The sequence below is a fragment of the Halichoerus grypus genome, chromosome 13 (assembly GCF_964656455.1).
Source record: "Halichoerus grypus chromosome 13, mHalGry1.hap1.1, whole genome shotgun sequence".
Classification (NCBI taxonomy): domain Eukaryota; kingdom Metazoa; phylum Chordata; class Mammalia; order Carnivora; family Phocidae; genus Halichoerus; species Halichoerus grypus.
In genome coordinates, this window is record NC_135724.1 from 24826245 (window position 1) to 24847810 (window position 21566).

The 21566-nt window shown below is 48.1% G+C and overlaps 1 protein-coding gene across 2 annotated transcripts in view; it reads left to right on the plus strand.

Annotated features, from left to right (window-relative positions):
* Window positions 1-20477, plus strand: part of DYM (dymeclin) — a 340668-nt gene extending 320191 nt beyond the window's left edge. For both annotated transcript variants that reach the window (XM_036078200.2, XM_036078201.2), the window contains one exon: window positions 20074-20477. In XM_036078200.2, the coding sequence (XP_035934093.1) occupies window positions 20074-20223 (150 nt within the window). In that variant the 3' untranslated portion in view covers window positions 20224-20477. The remainder of the gene's footprint in view (window positions 1-20073) is intronic.
* Window positions 20478-21566: the final 1089 nt, after the last annotated feature.

Below are 21566 nucleotides of genomic sequence, written 5' to 3' on the forward strand. Positions count from 1 at the left end.
CTAGGCATTGCGGTTGTTTGATAAAAATGTTTGTGATGTATATGGTTTTATGTTAAGGTTCTATATAGGCTTGTAAATCATAAACTGTCAGTTTATAAGAAGTAAAATATAAAAACAATCTTGTCCCTTGGGGAATGACTGGTTTTACTATCTCCCTTCTAAAGATAAAGTCACCACTGTTGCTTTTACAAACATGCCTCTATTCATACTTTTCCCCGGTGTCTCAAGTGCTTCCTCCCTACCAAAACTACCCCCTTTCTCTCAGGATTTGGAAATTATCACCACTTCAGCAAAGTCTTCCCCTCCCACTTCGTTAGCCCAGCTCTGAGAGCGCTTCGTACTTTGAATCATGCCCTGCGGTCAAGGCTGTCCTCTGGCCCGGCAGCTCTTCTGGGTCAGGGACTATCATAAACCACATTCAGCTTCTTGGCTCTGGGATACAGTGTCTTTCGCTTACATTATTGCCTTAGTTCTGTCTATATCCTCATTTACTTACACACTACAACTTCAGTATAATTTACTCCCTGGGCTTTTTGTGGTAAGAGAGAAATTCTTCAGGCATAGATGAGGAACATGTTGCTTTTTATCTTTTGTGAAGAATTCACAGTTTTGCTGTGTTTCCATTGTCCTTCTCATGTGAGTTCTAGTACAGGCCCATGCAAGGTGTGGCAAATCATGCAGAGTATACGCGGATCTCCGTGGGGAGGGTTCTGTGGAAGTTTGCTCTGTTTTTCTGCACTTACTGAATATGTGCTCGTTCTCTTATTTGTCCCCTTGTTCTAAAAATAAGTGTTCTTTAGTGAAAGTTCCAATTAGTAGGGTTCTAGTTAAATCAAGACTTTACCACGCCGGAGAAAGGGAAGTTGACAAATGAGTAAAAAAGGGTGATGACAGAATATTCCAGATGCAGAAAGCTCCCACTTGGTATATTGTTGCCCTCTACCCTTCGATGAAGTCAGGGTACCTAAGTGGCTTTCTAAGTTTATTATAATCTCCTCCTTCCCATTACCCACTCCATCCCCATCCCTGATTTCCAGAAATGAGAAGGGAATACGATGGGGAAGGCCCCCAGGAATGAAGTTTATGAGCACGTTTCTGAAAAAGAGTCCGTTTTTCTAAGCTGGAACCCAAAGGCTCCTGTTTCCAGCTAATTCAGGAGTGGAGCTGGGGGGAGGCCGCATGGCCAACAGCACGGCCATCCATGTATGTTCTGTGCATGAGAGACGCGCTGGGCCCCGTGAGGCACCTTGAGTCCGATCCATTTTAACTTTTATCCCTGGAATCTTAAGGGTTTGCTGGTTTTCCCCCAACATGTGGGAGGCAGTTTCCTGGCTTCCCACTTAGGCAGGAGGACTATGCATCAGTCTCTGTGTATTTGCAGGCCTTGGAGATCCCAGAGTCAAGGCCTGGGGACTGACCAGGGCATTCATCAGCAGGTCCTGAACTTGAGCAGGAGAAGGGTGCACTTCCTAGACTCTGATCAGAAAGCCTGTCGATGACGATCAGTCTGCCCTTGCCCCTTACCATTGTTACTGCCCTCGAACACTTACAGGCTGCTGAACAAGAGGGACATGGACAAAATTAAGCAGGACGTCTCCCTTCAGAAAGAGGTATTGGGACTTTCTCCCAGGCTCTCGTTCCCCCTTTTCGAACTTTGAAAGAGGCAGAAGGGACAGAATTTTGATGGCCCTTCCAGACAGCTTGCTTAACCTGGGCTGCGAGGCTATCAGGGCGGGGGGCTTGGGTCGGCAGCTGCTGCTGAGCTAAACACAAAGGCATGGTGAAGTGTGCTGCCGAGGCCCTTTCCCAGAGGCGGATAGGCTCAAAGAAACCATATCACAAGATAAAGACTCATTAGTAAGGAGCCAGACAGAGATGGAGACCGAGTTTTATTTGTCTGCTCCTTTGTTTCTAGTGAAAAACAAAGTAACAAAGCTCACTGGACTCCAAACATCTGACCATCAACAGAGGAGACTCTGGGATTTATTTCTGGACCTGTCACTTGCAAGCCCTGATTTCCCTTTCTTTCTATTTTCTTCTTCTTCTTCTTTTTTTTTTTTTTTTGTTTAAGATTTTATCTATTTATCTGAGAAAGAGAGAGAGAGCGCCTGTGCACAAGTTGGGGGAGGAGCAGAGGCAGAGGGAGAAGCAGGCTCCCCACTGAGCAGGGAGCCTGACGTGGGGCTTGATCCCAGGACCCTGGGATCATGACCTGAGCCGAAGGCAGATGCTTAACGACTGAGCCACCCAGGCGCCCCCCTGATTCCCCTTCCTGGGGAGAGGCAGTTGTCACGAGCTGCCAAGGCTCCCTCCCCCCATCCCCACCCCCAGGGCCTGGCCACCACTGCTCTGTTCCCACTGTTGTGGCCTGAGTTCAGGCCCTCACCCCTGCTGCCTGGACCCCTGCCCTCCCCTCCCAGCCCTCTGCTCCCCACCCCCACTCCAGATGGAGCTTCCCAAGTAATCCTGCAAAAGCACATGCAGAGCTCCTGCTCACTGCTGTGCTCACACAGACTTGGTGGCTCTCTGCACAGACTAAAGTCCAGAGTCAGGCTTGGCAAGTCTCCGTGAACCTGCCCTCACAGCAGTCTCCCTTAGTCCCCTTATCCTTATCCAAGCAACTTGGAAGCCGGCTGGTCCTTGGGCAGCCTTGTGCTTTTCTGCCTCCATGCCCTTTCTTCTCTTGTTCCCTCTGCCCCAAACGTTGTTCCTCCCACCCTCACACGCCAGATCCTGCCCATTGTTTACACACCACCCAACTGCCACCTCCTCCTTGAAGCCTTTCTTGACGCCCTCATTTAATGTCATTTCTCCTTTCTCTGGACTTCACATGATACTTAACACTTCCACCTTGTCTTACAATTATTTTTAGAGATGTTTTATTTCAATGCCTAAGTTATAAACGCCTTGGTGCAGAGTTTCTGCCTCTCGTTTTTGGTATTCTCTCTGCCTGGAGTTTTCCCTAGGAACCATGAGGATTATTTAAGCCACAGAGTACCATGATTAGATTTCATCACTACCCATGTGCCCTTCGCTATTGGAGCTCCTCAGGTCACTAGATGTGAGGGTTCAAACCTTTTTCTTGCTTGGCCAGGCTTCTGAATAATTCCCTCTGCCTGGAATACATTCCCACCCCACCCCCCCTCCTTCAGGACCACCTACATCCACTGCCTCATCAGCCTCTTCTAACTGCTCTTGTCCATGGGGTCTGTCTCTGTTCTCTGTCCTGAGCCACCATAGCTCTTGGCAAGGGGTACTGTTCCTTACTCAGCAAAGCCTTCCCTGAACTGGGAAGAGAAGCCGCCTTCTCTCCAGTCCAGGCACCTTGTATGAGATGTACAGACAAAACCTGTGGAGGGCAGGCAGGCACCAAGCGCCAGACAGGACCATGAAAGAGTTTCTAGAGGAGGGGAAGCGTCTGAGCCAGCTCTGCAGGAAATAATAATGTGGCAGGAAGGACATGTCCATAAAGAGCAGTCTCAGAAAAGGCATGGAGGCGGGAATTACCTGGAATGTACAGAGGACCTCGGAGAGTTCACTTTGATGGTTCATGTGAAGGAGAGGCAAGAGATAAAACTAGGAGGTCACGTGGATCTGTCTGTGCACATTCCAGACTCCCTCGAAGTCAGAACCGGCAGTTAGTACATCGTGTCTTCTGACAGTAGGTTATGTTAAAGAATTGTTTTTTAGGGCGCCTGGGTGGCTCAGTCGTTAAGCGTCTGCCTTCGGCTCAGGTCATGATCCCAGGGTCCTGGGATCGAGTCCCACATCGGGCTCCCTGCTCGGCGGGAAGCCTGCTTCTCCCTCTCCCACTCCCCCTGCTTGTGTTCCTGCTCTCGCTCTCTCTCTCTCTGTCAAATAAATAAATAAAATATTAAAAAAAAAAAAAAAAAAGAATTGTTTTTTAGTGATTTTTTTAAAGATTTATTTATTTGAGAGAGAGAGAGTGAGAGAAAGAGAGAGCGTGGTGGGGAGGGGCAGAGGGAGAGAGAATCTCGAGCAGACTCCGTGCTGAGCGTGGAGGCCGACACCAGGCTTGATCTCATCTGACCTGAGCTGAAATCAAGAGTCAGATGCTTAACCGACTGAGCCACCCAGGCGCCCCTAGTGAGTCTTTTTCCCATTTGCATTCATGTTAGCTCTCCAAGTAATTAACATTACATAAGGGCAGCAGGGACCATATTTCATATTTTTTAAAAACACATTTATGATACAAAAGATCACTCTGTAACTTAATTTAGTCTCATATTGGGTATCTTAAAAGAAGAGCAAAAAGTTCTTACCTGTTTGATAATATATAGGTTAATATTTAGGGATAAAATTATGTGTCTGGGATTAGCATGGAAATAATTCAGAGGAGGGAAGTTTGAGGTAAATGAGGCAAGAGTGACCTTGAGTCGATAACCTGTAGCTGGTTGATGGGCACACTGTTCTCTCTACTTTTGTGTATGCGGGCACTTGTCCCTAATGAAACATGGGGAAATAGGCCTTCCGATGGTCCTGAGCACGCCTTCAGCTTGGGCTCCCAGCCCTTCGAAGGCCCTGCACTGCAACTCCGTGTGGCCCCCACCGGCACCTCCTATCGCACTGCCATAGCCCTGACCTCCAGAACAGCCAGGAAAACAGCCACAGGTCAGCCGTTTGGTCGGGGTATAGTCACAACAAATGATGGGACCCATCAGCCAGATGGCAAAGAAGACCATTATTTTGTATCCACCACTGTGTTAAAATACCGTAACTGTTAAAGCATCAGTGGCTGTGGGGGCACCTGGGTGGCTCAGTCGTTAAGCGTCTGCCTTCGGCTCAGGTCATGATCTCAGGGTCCTGGGATCGAGCCCTGCATCGGGCTCCCTGCTTGGCGGGGGGCCTGCTTCTCCCTCTCCCACTCCCCCTGCTTGTGTTCCCTCTATCACTGTCTCTCTCTCTGTCGGATAAATAAATAAAATCTTTAAAAAAAAAAAAAAAGCATTAGTGGCTGTAATTAAAAAATAAATATTAATACAGAGGAAAGGAGGGTGCAGAGATGAGTGGGTTACCTTGCAGGAGGGGTTGAATCAGAAGCTTTGTCTCAGCACATCTTTCTTCATCAGAAGGTGTTCGTGCTCACCAGGATGGGGAAACCATGGAAAGACGATTAACAGTGACAGTTACTCTTTGATAAGCACAGCGTTCTCCTTTAGTCTGCCTCTTTTAAAAGTAAAGCTCTATTTTAAAAGCCCCAGAATTTAGATGTCATCTCTCTCATGCTGAGCACACAGTATTTCTCTTTAGGAGAAGTTTATGGTTTTCACCTTGTTTTATTTATCCCAAATTGTGATTTTTTTTTTTAAAATAAGACATACACCTATATTCTCTTTTCTAAATAAACTCCAAATATAAAAGAACATTTTATTATTTAAGTGTTTCCTATATCCAGATCCTAAAATATAATACATTGATTATTTAAATTTAGGATTTCCCTTAGAAATATCCTTTAAAATGTTCTGTGAGTATTTTCCAGGTAAATTCCGGTCTTATTTAACTTTCATGCTTGCAGCATTTAACAAATTGAGTTATCCATGGTTAGTCCCTGGAAGTAAATGGAGAGATAAGCAATGTATCTTTCTTTATTCAAATATGTAAATATGGAATAATTAGAGCCGATGTTATAAGACACAAGACTCCTTCCTGCTAAGCCACTGTCCTATTTTGGAAATGACTGTACATCTTCAAATGGTTCGCCTACAGATGTTTTGCTTGCCTTCTGGGGCACCGATGTGAAAAGAAGGATAATGGTGGAGACCAAAATGGAGAAGGAAGGAGTCCCTCTATTTCCCAGTTTGCCTGTGGTCATGACCTTTGTCACAGGGCAGGAGATGGGCTCTTTCCGAGCCCTTCTGTGGCGTGGCTTGAACAGGGCAGAGCAAGGTGCTGGCCCATCTGGCCCTTGCTCCCCTCTGCTGGATGGGCCCCCAGCCCGACGTGAGCCTCGTCAGCAGTAATGCTTTACAGATGAGGCACTAAGTGTCCGAGAGGTGACGTGATTTGTCCGAGTTTATTAGTGTCGGAGCCAGGTCTGAAATTTCAGACGTCCCGAGTCTCCCCTCCATTATACCATCCATAGCTTCCATGGCAGAGATACATTATTAATCTTAAAAGTTTATGCTTCCTTATCATGGTGTTTATTTGCATTGCAAGTAATCAGTAAGTGTGGCCATTACCACGAGGAGCATTAAGTACCAACTGCCTGCCTTTTATAACTTCCAGTCTGTGTCGGCTAGGAAATCCGAAGGGACAGGGGCAAAGCGTTTGCCTGGCCCAGCCATGGCTTTCCGACCGTGGCTCCCGCAGCCCTGACCGCGCCCTTAGTTGGTGTTTGCAGTTACACCTCCTCTGCCCATATTTGCAGCACACAGAGCCACCGCTTCAGAGGAAATAGAAAAAAGTTGGACTCCCAGCTTCCTTGCCTTGCCTTTCCTGACCACCGTGGCCCGGGTTTGTGACCCTGCGTGACCCCGTACATGAGCGGCATCCATGAGACTTGGGGCTCCAGGAGCGACCCTCTTCCCCCCATGCCCCCCTCCCCAACCCCACCCCACCACCCCTCCCGTGCACGCTCGCCCTCCTGGGCTGGCCTGGCCTTTACCGCTCGGTACCACTGCTCTGCGCCTCTGAACAACCTTCTAACCTGCCCGTGCTGTTGTGGCTCATTCATAAAGTTGTGAAATGTTCCCTTCTTAAGAAAATTGGGGAAAAACATTGAAATCATGTGGGCTTCTGTCTGTGCAGTTACATTTCTAACCTGCCCCAAGGCCAGCATTTTAGATGTGGTGGGCCGAGTTTTAAACCTCTCACACACTAAGGAATGAAATAAAACCTGTGCCTTTTTGCACAGGAAAGGGGACACGTGGGATTCAAGAATGGCAACGGACAGGCTTTCACAGACGGAAGCTTTGGTGTTTGTTTCGGCCCACAGATAGTAACGTCTTCACCTCTCCGGGAGGATCTTCCATGGCAGCATGCGGCCTGAGATCCAGGGCGTATTTGATCTGTGACGACATCACCTGTCTGTCCTTTATTACCCCTTCTCTGTGTTAGTTTTGGAAAGGCGAGCATCTGAAGTGTTTTTCTTTCCTGCCATAATACTGACAAGAAAAATACTCTTTCTCCGGTGAGCTGTTGAGTTGCTCTGCTTAGTTTCGGTGGTAGAATAAAGGAGGACCCTGGGAAACTCTGGCTCTCAAGTCTCTCCGAATTGTCTTCAGGGTCCTGCCTCTGTCTCAGGAAAGCAGGGGCAGGGTGATGGCAGAGGAAACGGGACCGTGACCAGCATGGCTTGAAAAACACTGAAGTCTGCTTTGGCCGTCCCCGTCCCTCACGCCCTGGCCAGGCTGGGGGCCCGTGCACACCTAATGGTCCGGGGCCACTGTTCCCGGGGCCGTCCGCCGCCCGTGGCCGGTTCGCTCATCTTGTGTGCGCCCTAGCCGAGTATTTCTTGGAACGCTTCAAGGGACCATTTCCTCATCCAGCCTTTCCATCTTTCAGCTCATCATACTCTTTGTCTTCCCATTCTCGCTGCAGGGGACCTTTGTCCAAGAAGGGGAATTAAAAATATGTACCCAAAGCGCTGGAACAAGCTGCCTGTTTAGCCCCCGCGGAGTCTGGGGAAGCTGCACAGCTTGGCCCTGAGCTGTTAGGTAGGATCCTACACGCACAATCCCATTAGAACTTCAGGCCAGAAAGAGTATTGCTGCTGTGGATTGGCCAGAGCTCCGGATGCTTTGTACTCCAGTCTGTCCCCCGTTAACGTCCACATCCTTGCACGTAGACTACAGGACCATAAAAGCAGTTAGTTATTCGTGAAATGATTGCATGCTAGGGAAGCTAGGGAGTTCCTAGCACAATTTGGACCCACTGGATTGTCTTTGAAGCACCATTTTCCACCGACCTTTCCCCTGTTTTTTATTGTCGAAGGCTTTCACTTGTCCTCAGGCTCCATGCCGATGGTTCTGAGCCTCTGTGTCTAGGGGCCAGCCTCGCCAGTGGCCCCAAATACTGATTTCTTGTTAGACCTCTGCCACATTTTAGCCTTGAGGCCTGAAATAAATCACTGTTACTGTAGGCCTCAGTTTCCCCACGTTCTAAATGAATTTGCTGTCTAGACGGTGTCAAAAGCTTTCCAGCTCCAGTTCTCGGGGATGCCTTAACCATCTGCAGTCTCAGCCGTCCCAGATCCCGAACTTTTACTCCCACGTACGGCTCCTCCTCCGAAACTGAAATTCTTCTTCGCTCTGGTCATTCTTTTATTTCTGCCTTCCTGAATCACGGAATATTTGAGGCCCAAGAATTCGCCTTTTAGTAAGTGCCTGCCCAGGTCCTACTGATGCTACTGCTCTGTGGACCTCATTTCTCGAACGTGACTTTTGGCAGGGGAGAGCGGGTGGGTGGGGTTTGTCTGGAGAAACGTCATGCGCGTGCGCGCACACACACACCCCACCATCATCACTACCACCCCCACCACCCAGTCATTGTAATGACCTTCCCCACCTCTCTTACCTCCCTCACCACCCCTCCCAATGCCTGAAGAATCCAGGAAAAATCAAGTACAATTCAAACTCTGACCCTGTCCACCTTTAGCACCCCACCCCCCACCATTTACCCCCACACTTAACCCAGCCCCTGAACCCACTCTTCCTTCCTGCCTTGCTTGTCCCTGAAGTGGCCTCCTTGCCTCTTCTCTACCTGCTTTTACAGCCTGGGTCCTGCCACCTCCGTAAAGACTGTTCCAGATGACCTCTCCTTGCTGGGAACTCTGCAGTAGCTCACTTTCAGTATGACTCTTCTTGGTATTTAACAATGAGATGCCGTTTCAGTGTTTAGTTTGTGCATTTATACTTTGTCTCCTTACTAGATTTTCGGCCCGTTGAGAGTAGGAACTTTGCTTTCTACTTGCCATGCCCCAAGGGTTTCCCACATAAGAGGCTGGTTGGTTGATGAAGCTGGAGTGAGAAGGGGAAGCCAAAGTGTGGAGGCTGCAGGCGCCGTTAACATCGTCCGTACGGTGTGGTGCGTCAAGGAAATACAGACTTTGGTTCTTTCATGTACTAGTAGATATTTTTAAATTTTGAAATCTAGGGGTGCTAAAGATGGACAGGGTCAGAGTTTGAATTTTCAAAATTAAAACATTTGAAAGTTTGAATCTCAACCACTTTTATTTGAACTATAAAATAAAATATCCTGGGGCGCCTGGGTGGCTCAGTCGGGTAGGTGTCTGCCTTCAGCTCAGGTCATGATCCCGGGGTCCTGGGATGGAGCCCCATGTCGGGCTCCCTGCTCAGTGGGGAGTCTGCCTCTCCCCGCAGCTCATGCTCTCTCTTGCTCTCTCTCTCTCAAATAAATAAATGAATAATCTTTAAAAAATTTTCTAAATAAAAATAATTAAATGTAGCCTATATTCCCTAGATATTCTATACAGGCATTTTTATTAGTTCTCCTGTGATTGTAACATAGCGGGTATAAATTCTCAATTATATACATCTATGATAGTCCAATTGGGGAGAGATTATACACCATTCAGTTCTCTTTTATAGTTGAATATAGAGTAGGGTAGGTTTCTCCTTTGTTATTTTTCTTTTATCTGTCCGAGTTCTCAGTCACAGCTCTACTGTGCTAGTGTTTTCTCTCATCCCCCCTTCCTCAGTGACCTACCCGACCTCCCACTTTGCTCTGTGTTTGCTTCTACCTGTTCATGTTTTCCTGGAGAAAAATCAGACGAACTGTTTTGATTAGTTCTCTCTGATGCACTCATTGCTTATCTCCTCTCTTGAGGTTTTCAACCAATTAAACATCTCACACCCGCTAGCTATTTCACAAACCAAAACAACACGCTGTGATACATGACACCAAATCAAGTTTTTGGATCATTTAATGATGGTCAGTATGTTTACTGACCTCAAGGGGCTAAAAACACAACTAATTTATCAATGGCATTTTTTTAATCTTGGGCAAGTGTCAATTGCTTTCTCAAAGAACAGCCTGAGTTTGAAGACATGTAGGGCTGAGGTAATATGTATGTTCACTATATTAGAACAATTTCTTTAAAAAGTAAACTTATTTTAAAAAGTAAACATATCCAGTAGTCATTTAATGTAAATTTCAGTTAACTTGGTATACCTTAGGACTAATAAAGATTTTTGTTGTTTTATTTGTACCTTCTTTTTAAAAGAGTAGAAGGAACTTATGTGGGAGTGAGGGGTGTTTAGTCCTCTAGTGCTGACATTCTGTGATTCCATGAGTTCTTAGAATTAAGGCTCAGGAAAAAAAAAGTAAGGTTCAGGAATGTAATATGGATTTTTCTAACTGACCTCAACCTGTCTTTTTTTGAAGCTAGGGGATCCCATCTTCTAGATCAATTAACCTCGCATTTTTATGATTTTGGAACTTCCCGGACACAACCATCCTTGAATGGAATCTAAGACTCACTTCATACCAAATTCTGCTTTTTGGCACAAAGTATTAGGACTCATTCTAGAGCATTCTGCTTCTGTTTCCTTTCCTCTAGATTTCCTGATACCCTTTTTTAATCCTAATGACTATGCAGAAGTAAACAAATCTCATTTTGTGTTTTTAATTCATTGATTACTCATGTTGGAATAACCACGGGGCCAAGACTGTGGCATTTGACAGGAAGTCACAGATCTGGGTCACCCCCCTCGTGGATCGTGCTTGGGTCACTGGGAAGTACAGTCATAGGAAGTACTGAACCCGAATTTTAGGTGATAAACGCTTGCCACTAGGATCGTGGCTTTTAAGTAGGATTTTCTCCAGCTAGATTGAGGAAAACATCATTGGTTTAGCAACCACAAGGCTTCTCACATAACACTTGGAATAGCTTGTTCTTTCCATAAGCAGAGGGGGAAAAAATCCTCCTGTCCATAATGGGTACATGGGAATGTTGATTATCAGAGGCTAGTTTTATCTTCTTGCCAAGGAAGGAATAATGAAGGCATGACTTTTCTAAGAATGGGTGATGCCCCTATATAGTCTTGAAAAATTATCACGTTTGCTTATAACTTAAATCCTAAGAATGTGCAAAGAAGTTAACTCTAAGTTAACTCTAGGAAATTAGAGATAGCTTTTCCAAGTTTGTCTTAGTTGGAATTGTCTTTCCACGTATCTCTTTGACATACTGTGGCAAAGCCTGGGTTCTTGCCTGACATAATCACCCGAGCTCACCCCAATCTGAGCTGGGGTGTGCCAGTGAAGCCGCCTGCCTGCCCTTGTCCCCACATCCCCATGTCCTCTACAGGTCATCCACATGTAACTCCTCATGCATGGACATTCAAACTCAACGAGGATCCTTGTTTTGCTAGAATTTGTCTAAACATGATTCAGAATCTGTCTCCAAATCTGTATCTCTCTCTCACTCCCCTAGTTCACATATTATTCTGAAAAAAGAATAGTATAAAGAAAGATTATCACTGATACAGTACTTAGGACATAAGTGTTAATTTGAGGGCATCTGGCCTTATCGTGACCTTGACAAGAGTAAACAGTAAAAGACTGATTAAAACTGGCACTTGTCTCTGTTAACATATTATGCATCTCTAGTCCGTGACTATAACTTATATGCAAAGAGTTCATCATTTTCCATAATTAGATATATTTTGAAATACAAAATATGGCATTGACTGTATTTGAACACTGAACATATTTTAATGAACATTGAACATACTTAATGTTTAATGAACATTGAACATATTTTAATTTTAATGTTGATTTAATGTATGTCAACATTATCCATTATCCGTGAGCTGGATTTTTCTACCAGCAAGAATCCGATGTGGTAGAATGGTGGTAGGCAAGGAGCATGGCAATTTGAGAAGTAAATGAATCTATTAGATTTGAAGTATTGCCCCCCAAATCCCAGTAAGTCAGCTCATTTGCTTCTAAAAGCAACATGGGCTTAATTTGGCTCACTCAGTTTAGGCAGTTATTCCACTAACTCACCTAGTGTGCAGGACTCCATTTCCCAAACTCTTCCCCCGTGCCTCACCCGCAAAGAACTCTGGGGTTTTGTTTGTTTGTTTGTTTTTAAGATTTTATTTATTTATTTGACAGAGAGAGACACAGTGAAAGGGAACACAAGCAGGGGGAGTGGGAGAGGGAGAAGCAGGCTTCCTGCCGAGCAGGGAGCCCGATGTGGGACTCGATCCCAGGAGCCTGGGATCATGACCTGAGCCGAAGGCAGATGCTTAACGACTGAGCTACCCAGGCGCCCCAAGAACTCTGGGTCTTTCTACAAACAACAATTTTTACGTACTTGTTCATTTATTCAGCAAACTGTTCTTAAACCCCTGGCAATATTCTAAGCACTGGGGGACACATCAGTGGAAAAATTAAAATCCCTGCCCTCTGGGAGCTTATACTCTACTTAGAATTTTATCTAATAGTAGTAGATTTATTTTCTGGGATCGCACTCTTCTGGTCAGATAGCTGGGTCCTATACAAACTGATGAGCCCCTACCAAAGGACAAGCAAGTCCTGCCACCAGCCCAGCCATGGGCCTGCTTTCAACAAAAAAAGTTCTGCCAGTAAATGCTCCACTTTGGCCCTTCATCTCCCACCCTAGAACCAAGCCGTCCTCCTCCTCCCAGCCTCCTGAATTGGAATTGATTGGCCTCCAAAATAGGTGCTTTGACTCAATAAGGCAGGTTAGTCTAGAGGAGTTTACACATTTAGCAACCTGGACTGTTGCCTCGGAGCTAATGACTTTTAAATTACAAATATCAGCTCCCAGGCTGTTCTCTCACCAAATGAACGAACTCATCATCCCAGCCCTGGAGGCCCGCCTCCCTGTCTCCACCCTCCGTCTTCCCTGTGCCCTAGCCCCACACTACTTGCCAGGCCCCAGGGTGTGCTCTGGGCTTCTGGGAGTCTCTCCACACGCAGGGCCGGCTCCCCTTCCTGTCCCCAGCCCTGTCCCTACGGGTTAGAACCCACCTGTCAGGGCTTTTCTCCAACTTCCCCTGCGGCAGGAGGGCCTACCTGTCCTTCCTTCTCCTTTGTGCCACCCCACCAGCCCTCAGAAAAGAGAGACAAATTTAAAACTAAAGACCTCCTTTCTGTGATTCCCCTTAACCTGGGGTCTGTAACAGAAGGGTCTAACCAGGGAAATTTGCTCAGGTTTCACACTCAAGTGGGTTTCAGATTCTGGCTGATGGTGTGATGGTAAATTTAGGGAGAGCTCATCACAGGTGTGGGTTCAACCTTCTACTCTCTCTATTTTTTCCTAAAAGTTTTTTGACCACCAGTTACAGAAGCTGTTAGTGTCGCTTGCAGATACTCAGGTGACAAGCCATTGTCCTGAGCAAGAGGTGGTTGGTCACCCAGCCTGAGCTTCCAGGATAGGTGCCTGCTCACCTGTAACCCTCTTCTTAGGTGGTAACTTGCTTGCTAGAGAGGCCCCCACTCCTGGCCAGCTGCGGTGCTCTCAGATCTGCCGTGTAGTGTGACTCTCTGCTGAGCCACCCTCATGGTGGGCTTCGTAATTTTAGCTTCATATCTCATAATTTCTAACTTTTAGTAAGTAGCCCTTTCTAATTTTCTGTATTTTAAATTTAGCTTTTCATTAATTTTAAAATTGGCATAAACTGGAACTCCCCCTTCAGCGTCTCTGTCATTCATAGAACAGAGCCTGTCTTCTTTTTCTCAGTTAAGTAATGACGTTTGATCCATTTGTAACTCATTCCCTTACACATGGAAGAGCCTGCAGTCCGGGCTTGTACAGACGGTAATGTAGCTAAATATACATGCTTCCTGATTTGTCTATTCCTATTTCTTCTGGAGTTTGCTGTCCAAGCCCACCTAACATCTTCCGATCCTGGGATTAGCCAGATGGACCAGGGAGGGAGCCCTCCCGGGGCGCTGTCCTTCCATCTTGTGCCACGCTCCCCTCTGTTCTTATTCCTACCAAATTATACCCCCTGGTAGAGAAACACCAGCTCTTCCTCTTTCCCTCCTCCCCAGCCCCAAGCACAGCACCTCAGATGCAGCAGGTGCTTACCGGGCTTTACTTGAAGGGCCCATCACTGAAGGACGTGGTGTTGCGCAGCCGTAGCAGGTGAGGGAGAGAAGGGGAGGGGAGCTGGAGAATCCTCCCCAAATGCACCCCCAGATAAAACCATTGTATGTGAATTCTTTTACCTTGCCGTCTTACAACAGGATCTTGAAACCAGTTTACTTTTCATCTACACGGAACCTGCCTACCACCAACACTGCGTGCACCGCTGACAGGAACTCCCCTCCCCCTCCTAACCCGCACCCTCTGCTGGTGGCAACAGGCGCCTCGCCCCCAACCATCACCCTTCACAACTCCCTTCAGAGGCTGAATGTGGGCTTTTAAAGAATTCTTGCTAATGGGCTGTTTAGCTATTTGATTTTACACTGCACTACATTTCTGGAGCCATGCCAGGTGCTTGCTAGAGTTTCTGGTGCTATCTCTGTCATCTTTAGGTGGAAGGGGGAAAGCTCCATTGAACTTTCGTGGTCATAAAAATTATTGCATTTGAGCCCTACATCTGCTCACTGAACTTCCTGTGGGTTTTCACCAAATCACATGACCGACAGCAGAAAGGCTTTTGGTCTAAAGCTTTTGGTCTGCTTCTTATACCCGAGTCTCAATCGCCAAGTCAGACCTTTGCTTTGTCTCTGGGCTGGGCGTCCGGATGTCCCACTGTGGTGGGTTGATTCACTGGAGCTGATAAAAACATTCCAGCCAAACTTGAGAGTCTAGCATTACCTCTGGCTCCAAAAATCAAAACAACCGGATTGTTGTAAGTAGCTTTGGATTGAGACCAAGCTCTGAGCTTGAGAGATGGGTTTTCTCTCCTTATTGAGCTGAGTCACAGGACAACTGTCTCAGAAAGAAAGGGGCAAAAGCCTGGGCCCAAGGTGACCAGTACCCTGCCTTCTGCTAGCCTCTTCCAGAGAGTTCTTGCCATAACTATCAAGTCAAAGCCCTCACGTCCCCAGGGCCTCTCCTGTGCTTTCCCAGAGCTTTTGTGGTCCTCAAGCACATCTACCCGACAGCCCCTGGCTAGAGCCCAGAGGGGGCCTGAGAACTCCGGAGAGGAGTTGTGGTTAGAGGGCATGTGGACGGATGTCAGAGCTGGGAAGGTCTGGGAGGGCCCAGGCAGCCCAGTCAGAATGAAGACACTCAAGTGAGGAAGTTGGACTTCCCTCAGCCATCACAGGATGGCATTATTGTTCTCCACAGGCTTGAAAAGGAACATAAAGGAAAGAGTGACTTTTTCTAGGTTGTTGATCTGACATTCAGACTATGACATTTCTTGGACTGAATCCTGACAAAATGTGTCCCCAGTGTCGTTAGTGCTAAATAAAACCTTTTGTCTTTCTTTTCCTTAGCTCTCAAGACTTCTAAGACCTATTAGAGGAGCACATATTTTTAAGAATGTCTATTTAAATCTCTAACCATGTTGGCTCTCTCTAGCGAGACTGACAGGTAAATTTGAGAAGGGGGCAAATTCACTACAGCTTGAGCCCAGCTTATTCTACGAAAGCGCATTCACGTTCAGTCAGGTTGAGTGAAGAGTGTTTCCAAAACTCTTTGATAATTACTTATTTCGCCCTTTTAAAACGGATCTTAAAAACAGCTCATTGCAGGAAAAAGGAAGCTCTTTACCTTGTGCTTTCACAATGTGTGTAGCCAGTTTTCGAGAACATGCTCTTCTTTTTCCTGCTATTTATGGTTTATCCTCTGGACTGAACCTTTTAAGTGTCGGTGAAAAGTTCTGAGCAAAGAACCCAAGAAATACTACCTCTGTGCTCACTTGTTCCTTTGAGGAGAGGGGAGCTGGGGCGTGTGTGTGTGTGTGTGTGTGTGTGTGCGGCGTCCACAGTGTTCAGCTTAGAAGTGCACTCATGCCGCTCTGTCTGGACTTGCTCTTTTGCTTCCACCGTGCCCAGTGGCCCCCGCTCCAGCCATGTGAAGTCGGCATCCAGTGTGTGGCAGGGCCTTCACAAGCCAGCACGGGCGGGGGCCACGGCTGGACCTCCACACGGTCAGCCGCACGCTCTCGGGCCGCAGGGCAGCTCAGCCACAGCCTTGTGCTTGTCTCGGTTTTAAGCAGTTGGGAGGCTTCGACTTTAAAACCATCTCTTGTCAACCCACAGGACAGCTCAGGACCTTTCGACGTTTACCCTCTCCTCAAGACTGCCACCAGCTCATTTGATTTGTCACAACCCTGTGAAGGAGACAGGATGGTTAAATTCAAAATCTCAGAGTAAACTTTATGTTTTAAGAGCCCAGATGAGGATATGAGCCTTGTCCCAAGTCACCCAGCTCCCAAGGCCTGGACTTTCAGCTCTTAAATGCTAGGATTGGGTGTCACTCAGCTCGATTTTTAGTCCTGGGCTCATGACATGGTAGGCTTTCGGTAAATACTTGCTGAATGACTGAATTAGTGGAAAAAGATGGGGCTAAAACTCAATTATCTGCTTGCCTTTCAAGTGCTTTTTCTAGTTTGTTCAAGGATTAAATGAGTGACTAAATATAAAGTGTTTGAACTTGCCTGCCACATAATAGGTGATCAGTTCTGTTAGCTGCTGTTATATACTACATAGTGGATGGTCTTGCCACGCTGGGTATCATCCTTTGTTGAGAGTCTGTTGACTACATTTACTACCAGAGTGAGAGATGGGTTGTTGTTTTGACATAAACTTGAGCCACAATGAAAACAAGGCATTTTCAGCTCTGTTTGATCAGGTGGTGGGAAGGATAGTCATGGGGATGCCGGGGGTGCTTTTCCTACTGGCCTTTTCCTAGATCTGCCCATGCACGATCAAAGGGCAGGCTCGGACTCATTACTCTCTCTCACTGAACAGTCATCAGAATTTCCCCAAAATCATAAGGGCAGGAAAACTTAGCGCTAGCCATTGAGCAACTCTAGCCTAAGCGTCTTTAATTAAGTTGGAAGGAGTTCTTACACAAGCCGTCGGTTTTCTGGTTCTCCTTCCCATTCCACCCTCAGAGAGGCAGAGAGCAGCCTGGTGCAGATTGTCTGACATCCTTTCCTAAGGCCTTCATAGGAAGCCCCCAAATATGTCACTGGATGGAGAAAAGCTTGCACATCTTTTAGTCATTTCTACCTCTAACAACAAGTGCATCGTATTGGCGACATTACCACTTGGAAATGTAGGATGTTGTTATTCTAGCTGAAAGAGGCAACGTGGGGGCTCTGACCTTTTCGGGCCACCACTCTATCCCCTCTCCTCCCCCCCGCCCAGCCCCTCACTTCTCTCTGGGTCAGTGGGAGAAGTTTTCTCAAGATTGAAGCCATTCTAAGAACTAGGATTTTCATCCTTGTTATTAGAGGGTAAATTTCTTGTTCAGACCCAGTCCCTCATTCTTGATGATGATATCTCTGTGGCTTGGTTGTTTTTTAAGGACCAGTAGTGAGCCGGGTTCTGTGCCATGCGGTGAGAGAACAGCGCTGTCCCTGAAGGGCCCCGTGCAGCCTAGGAGAGTTGAACCGAAGGACAAAGGACTAGGGTGGCCACAACTCTGTCATTTTTTCAAACTGACTTTCCCACCCAGTCAGACCTACACTTTAATCCCAACTCCACCCCACAGGCTGTGTGACCTAGAACTGGCTTGGCCTCTCCAGGCCCTGCTTCACCTTCCATTAGCGGGGTTGGCCGTATCAGCCTCGGCCGGACCTTGGGGTGACTGGCCACAGCGTGGTGCCCGGGCGCGCTCAGCCACACCCTGTCGATACAAGCGCAGGTTTCTCGTGGGAAAGCGTATCGTTGTGTTGCAGCCTGTAAGACAGCACAGCTGATTCCATGACAAATTTACTGCCACCTCCAAGAACTCTGTTCCCTCAGCCCTGAGAAGCCCAGGCCAGGCCGGAAGCAGCCCGGAGTGGGGGGGGCCCCACCTGAATCCCAGGCACGGCAGGACATGCTGGCAGCCGCCGTCTCCCCGAGCTGGCCAAACCGTGTCCGCCAGAAGGCCCGGGACAGCCCGCCGGGAGGAGTCGCCCTCTGAATGGCAGGCGCCGCCGCTGCCGTCCGCGCCCTCGGACACTTGCAGCAAAGTACGGATTCGAAACGCTCGTGGTCCGAAAAGGCGGAGGTTTTCATTAAGCCAGAGGCCTCCTGCACGGGCCTCTGGAGTATGGGGTACATAGAGTGTGAGGGAGGATGTGGGAGGGTGTGCGAGTAGGGGATGCAGGAGTTCGGGCCACTTATAAATCCCATTTGTGTATATTCTATGTTTACATAATGCCTTTGGAGCCATGGAATAGAGTTGGTTTTCATTAAAGCTGTAACAGAGGGGACTGCATCCTTGACCAGAGTAACCCTCTTTCAGGAATTCCTATACACATTTTCAGGATTTAACTCAAAACTCACCTTGTCAGGAGCATCTCCTGCTTACTCTGCCTTTCCCTCATCTGTCTGGAACTCTGGATCCAGCACTTAGGTGTCGAGTCTCAATTATTGTAAAATGCTGTTTTAAAATTCCTACAAGGGGCACCTGGGTGGCTAAGTCGGTTAAGCGGTCAACTCTTGATTTTGGCTCAGGTGATGATTTCGGGGTCCTGGGATTGAGCCCGTGTCGGGCTCCACGATCAGTGGGGAGCCTGCTTGAGGATTTGCTCTCTCCCTCTGCCCCTCCCCCCACTCACACATTCTCTGTCTCTCTACAAAATAAATAAATCTTTAAAAATAAATAAAAATAAAATTCCTACAACTTTATGTGGATGGGTGGATGAGTGGGTGGCTTTCCTGCCCACCCCCCTCCTTCCTCTTCGTTTAGGCCTGCTGGCCTCTCTCCTGGTCCAGGCCTGTCCCCACCCCTGCTATGTGCCCTCTGTTCTCCACACTGTGACTGGAGGGGTCACTGCGCAGAGCCATTCTCACCAAGCCCCCTTCTCAGACCCTTCAAAGGCTTCCAGGACCTTAGCGCGGAGGCCAGGGCTCCTCATGCGGCTCCTGTGTCCCTCCTTGCTCCTGGGGCTGGGCCCTGCCTGCCGGTGCTTCCCCCTGCCCGCCTTGCACCTCCAGCCTGCTGTGCCCTGCCTCACACCGGCCTTGCGTCCACCTGGTCCGGCAGGAGCAGCGCCCTTCCCTCTTCACCTGGCTGCCCGTCCCGTCCCCCCCCCCTGCCCCCCGCCTCCACCGCCTCCCTCAGGGCCCTGGAGCCTCCGGTCTTTCTCACTAATCTGTTCTCATTGTTCTGTTGCTGCTGCTGCCCCCCCCACCCTGGCCCCGGCACCCCTTCTGTGAGGGCAGCCCGCCTGTGGCCATGGCCCCCTGCAGCGCTAGGCCGTCCAGTGAACAGAAGACTGTGAACGAGACAATATACATAAAGCAGTGGCTGTCGCCTGGCACAGCGTTGGTCCTCGGTACATGGTTGGTGGTTTCATTCGTCCACATAGTCATCAGATGATTTCAGTGCTTGCTTATCAGCCGGGCCGCAGAGCGCAGGCCCGGTCGCCTGGCTACGTTCACAGAGCCAGACTGCAGCTTTAACTGAGCCCCGGCGAGGAGTCACCCCAGCCTCCCTCCACAAGGCCACAGCCATCACCACGGCCCCGAGGAGGCGGCCCCGGCACCCGCCCGGCCTTCCATGAGGGACGCCTGCCTGCCCCTGTGGGTCCAGGCTGAGGAGTTGTGAGGGAAAGCTCTCATCTCCGAGGACACTCAGCCCTGAAAGCAAAGTCTCAGGGAGAGCCAGCCCTCGGCTGGGCCAGTAGGTAGTCTTTCCGTGAGCCCTCCATGTGTCACCTGTGCAGGGCCCGTTTCCACTCTGACACTTGTCCTCCTGCCTCCCCCTGTTCGGGTCCCTGCTCCGCTCAGCAGACCGACATCAGCAGACAGCTACTGACGGGCTTACTCGTCTTTCCTCCACATACTTCACGTTTTCTCAGGAGTCATTTGCAAACTGGCCGGTAAAGCCCCAGACCTCTCAGGCCCGGTGACCAGTGAGGGAGGTGGGCTCCCTGCACACCTCAGCACTGCTTTTGCATGGAACTGTGAGATTATAAAATCGTCTTGTTTTTGTTGCAGAAATTTCCAGAATTGAAATTCAAATATGTGGAAGAGGAGCAGCCCGAGGAGTTTTTTATCCCCTATGTGTGGTCTCTGGTCTACAACTCAGCAGTAGGCCTCTACTGGAACCCACAGGACATCCAGCTCTTCACGATGGATTCCGACTGAGGGCAGGACACTGTCTCCCACCCTCACCTCCCTCCCACCCAGCAGCCCTTCCAGTTACTTTCTTCCTGGGGAACAGAAGTAGACAGATTGCCTGATGTATCTTCTAGCAAAGAGGATCACACAGGCGTGCTTCCCTTACACGCTTGGATTTGGAGAATTGGTGCCAGTTGGCAGTAGATCACTCAGCTTAGACTGTAGTGCAAAAAAGGGGAGCGGGGGGGGCACACGACAATAATAAATGTAAAAACCTGCTATTCCACATGCAGTTTTATTTCTAAACCAAAAATCTAGAGCTTTTCCAGGAACCTGATGCCTTAGGCATATAACACTTCACCAGTACATACTATTTTTTTTCTTTGCATGTTCAAGATTTTTGTTTTGGTCCTGTGTATGTGTGTGTGTGTGTGTGTGTGTGTGTTTTCAACATAGAGAAATATCTGAAAAGATGATGAGACAGGAATTAGTAAGGAAATGAAGTCATATGTATGAGGGGTTTGCCTTCCAGAGGGCCCATGATTTAATAAACACTATGCCCAGGCCGTTGGATATAAGCCTTTAGATCAGATCCTCTGCATCTTTCAAAGAAAGAAATGGCTCCTTCTCATGAAGCTCAGATTAGCTTTTCTGTGGATTTGGCCTCTGAGCTGTAGCTGAATTAAATTGCAGTCTAGCACAAATTAAGTTAATCTACTCTGTATTAATCATTGGGAAAAGAAAAGCTTCATTTTGAAAGCAATCTTTTTTCTTCAACCAGACTAATAGGAGAAAAGGAGACCAATTTGATTAATACAGTATTCCACATGAGATGAAAAACATGTTTTTCTCTTCATTTCGGACTTTGTTTAAACTCTTTTGGACCCTGAGCTAGAGGAAGAAGCTTCTCTGAGGGAAACCTTCGCCGGGCTGCCCTGAGCAGAGCATGCCTGCCGGAGCCGCGGGTACTGAAGGCAGAGTGGGCTGGTCCTTTGGAGGCCGGGTCTGAGTCCACGACCACCCTCTCACAGCCTGGATGAGGAGCCTTGTTTCATTCTCAAAGACACAAAAAGCATCTGCTTTTCTGCGTAGAAAGCACGTAATCTCAAATGAGACTGAGCACCCCGTGTCAGTCGGCTGTTGCTAATCTCTATTGGGAACTAGTTCTCTCCTCTCCCTGTGTCCCCGGGCTGGAGGCCGGAGTCATTTTGGTCCGTCACAATCTCAGAGGGTCTGGGAGGAGCTATGTCCAGTCACAGCAAGCTCTGGAAAGGTCAAAAACACGCCAGCACGTCAGTGCACATCTGTGTGGCTTCCGCCCGTGAAAAGCCTGGGCTGCTCCATCTCTTCAGTGGGCTTTTGAGGCTAGC